The sequence below is a fragment of the Tupaia chinensis genome, unplaced genomic scaffold (assembly GCF_000334495.1).
Source record: "Tupaia chinensis unplaced genomic scaffold, TupChi_1.0 Scaffold143822_1, whole genome shotgun sequence".
NCBI classification, from domain to species: Eukaryota; Metazoa; Chordata; class Mammalia; order Scandentia; family Tupaiidae; genus Tupaia; species Tupaia belangeri.
In genome coordinates this window covers 1-272 of record NW_006203672.1, presented here as the reverse complement: position 1 = coordinate 272, position 272 = coordinate 1, and the positions used below count along the sequence as shown (strand labels likewise).

The 272-nt window shown below is 40.8% G+C and overlaps 1 protein-coding gene across 1 annotated transcript in view; it reads left to right on the top strand.

Moving 5' to 3' along the window:
• LOC102487530 (nucleophosmin-like) overlaps positions 1–250 on the top strand; it is a gene marked incomplete at its 3' end in the record, with an annotated part of 1,837 nt that extends 1,587 nt beyond the window's left edge. Inside the window, exon 3 of the mRNA XM_027766994.1 lies at positions 29–250. Within this exon, the coding sequence (XP_027622795.1) occupies positions 29–250 (222 nt within the window). The remainder of the gene's footprint in view (positions 1–28) is intronic.
• Positions 251–272: the final 22 nt, after the last annotated feature.

The following is a 272-nucleotide window of genomic DNA, read 5'->3' as shown; positions in this document are numbered from 1 at the left end:
GACATGTTTTTTTGTTTGACTGCCCCAGCCACGATATTGTGATGGCTACTATGCTGAACGGTGCAGCAGTGATGGATGCAGCACTTCTGTTGATAGCTGGTAATGAATCTTGTCCACAGCCTCAGACCTCTGAGCATCTGGCTGCTATAGAAATTATGAAACTGAAGCATATTTTAATTCTACAAAATAAAATTGATTTGGTAAAAGAAAGGCTAAAGACCAATATGAACAGATCCTTGCATTGTACAAGGTACAGTAGCAGAAGGAGCTCC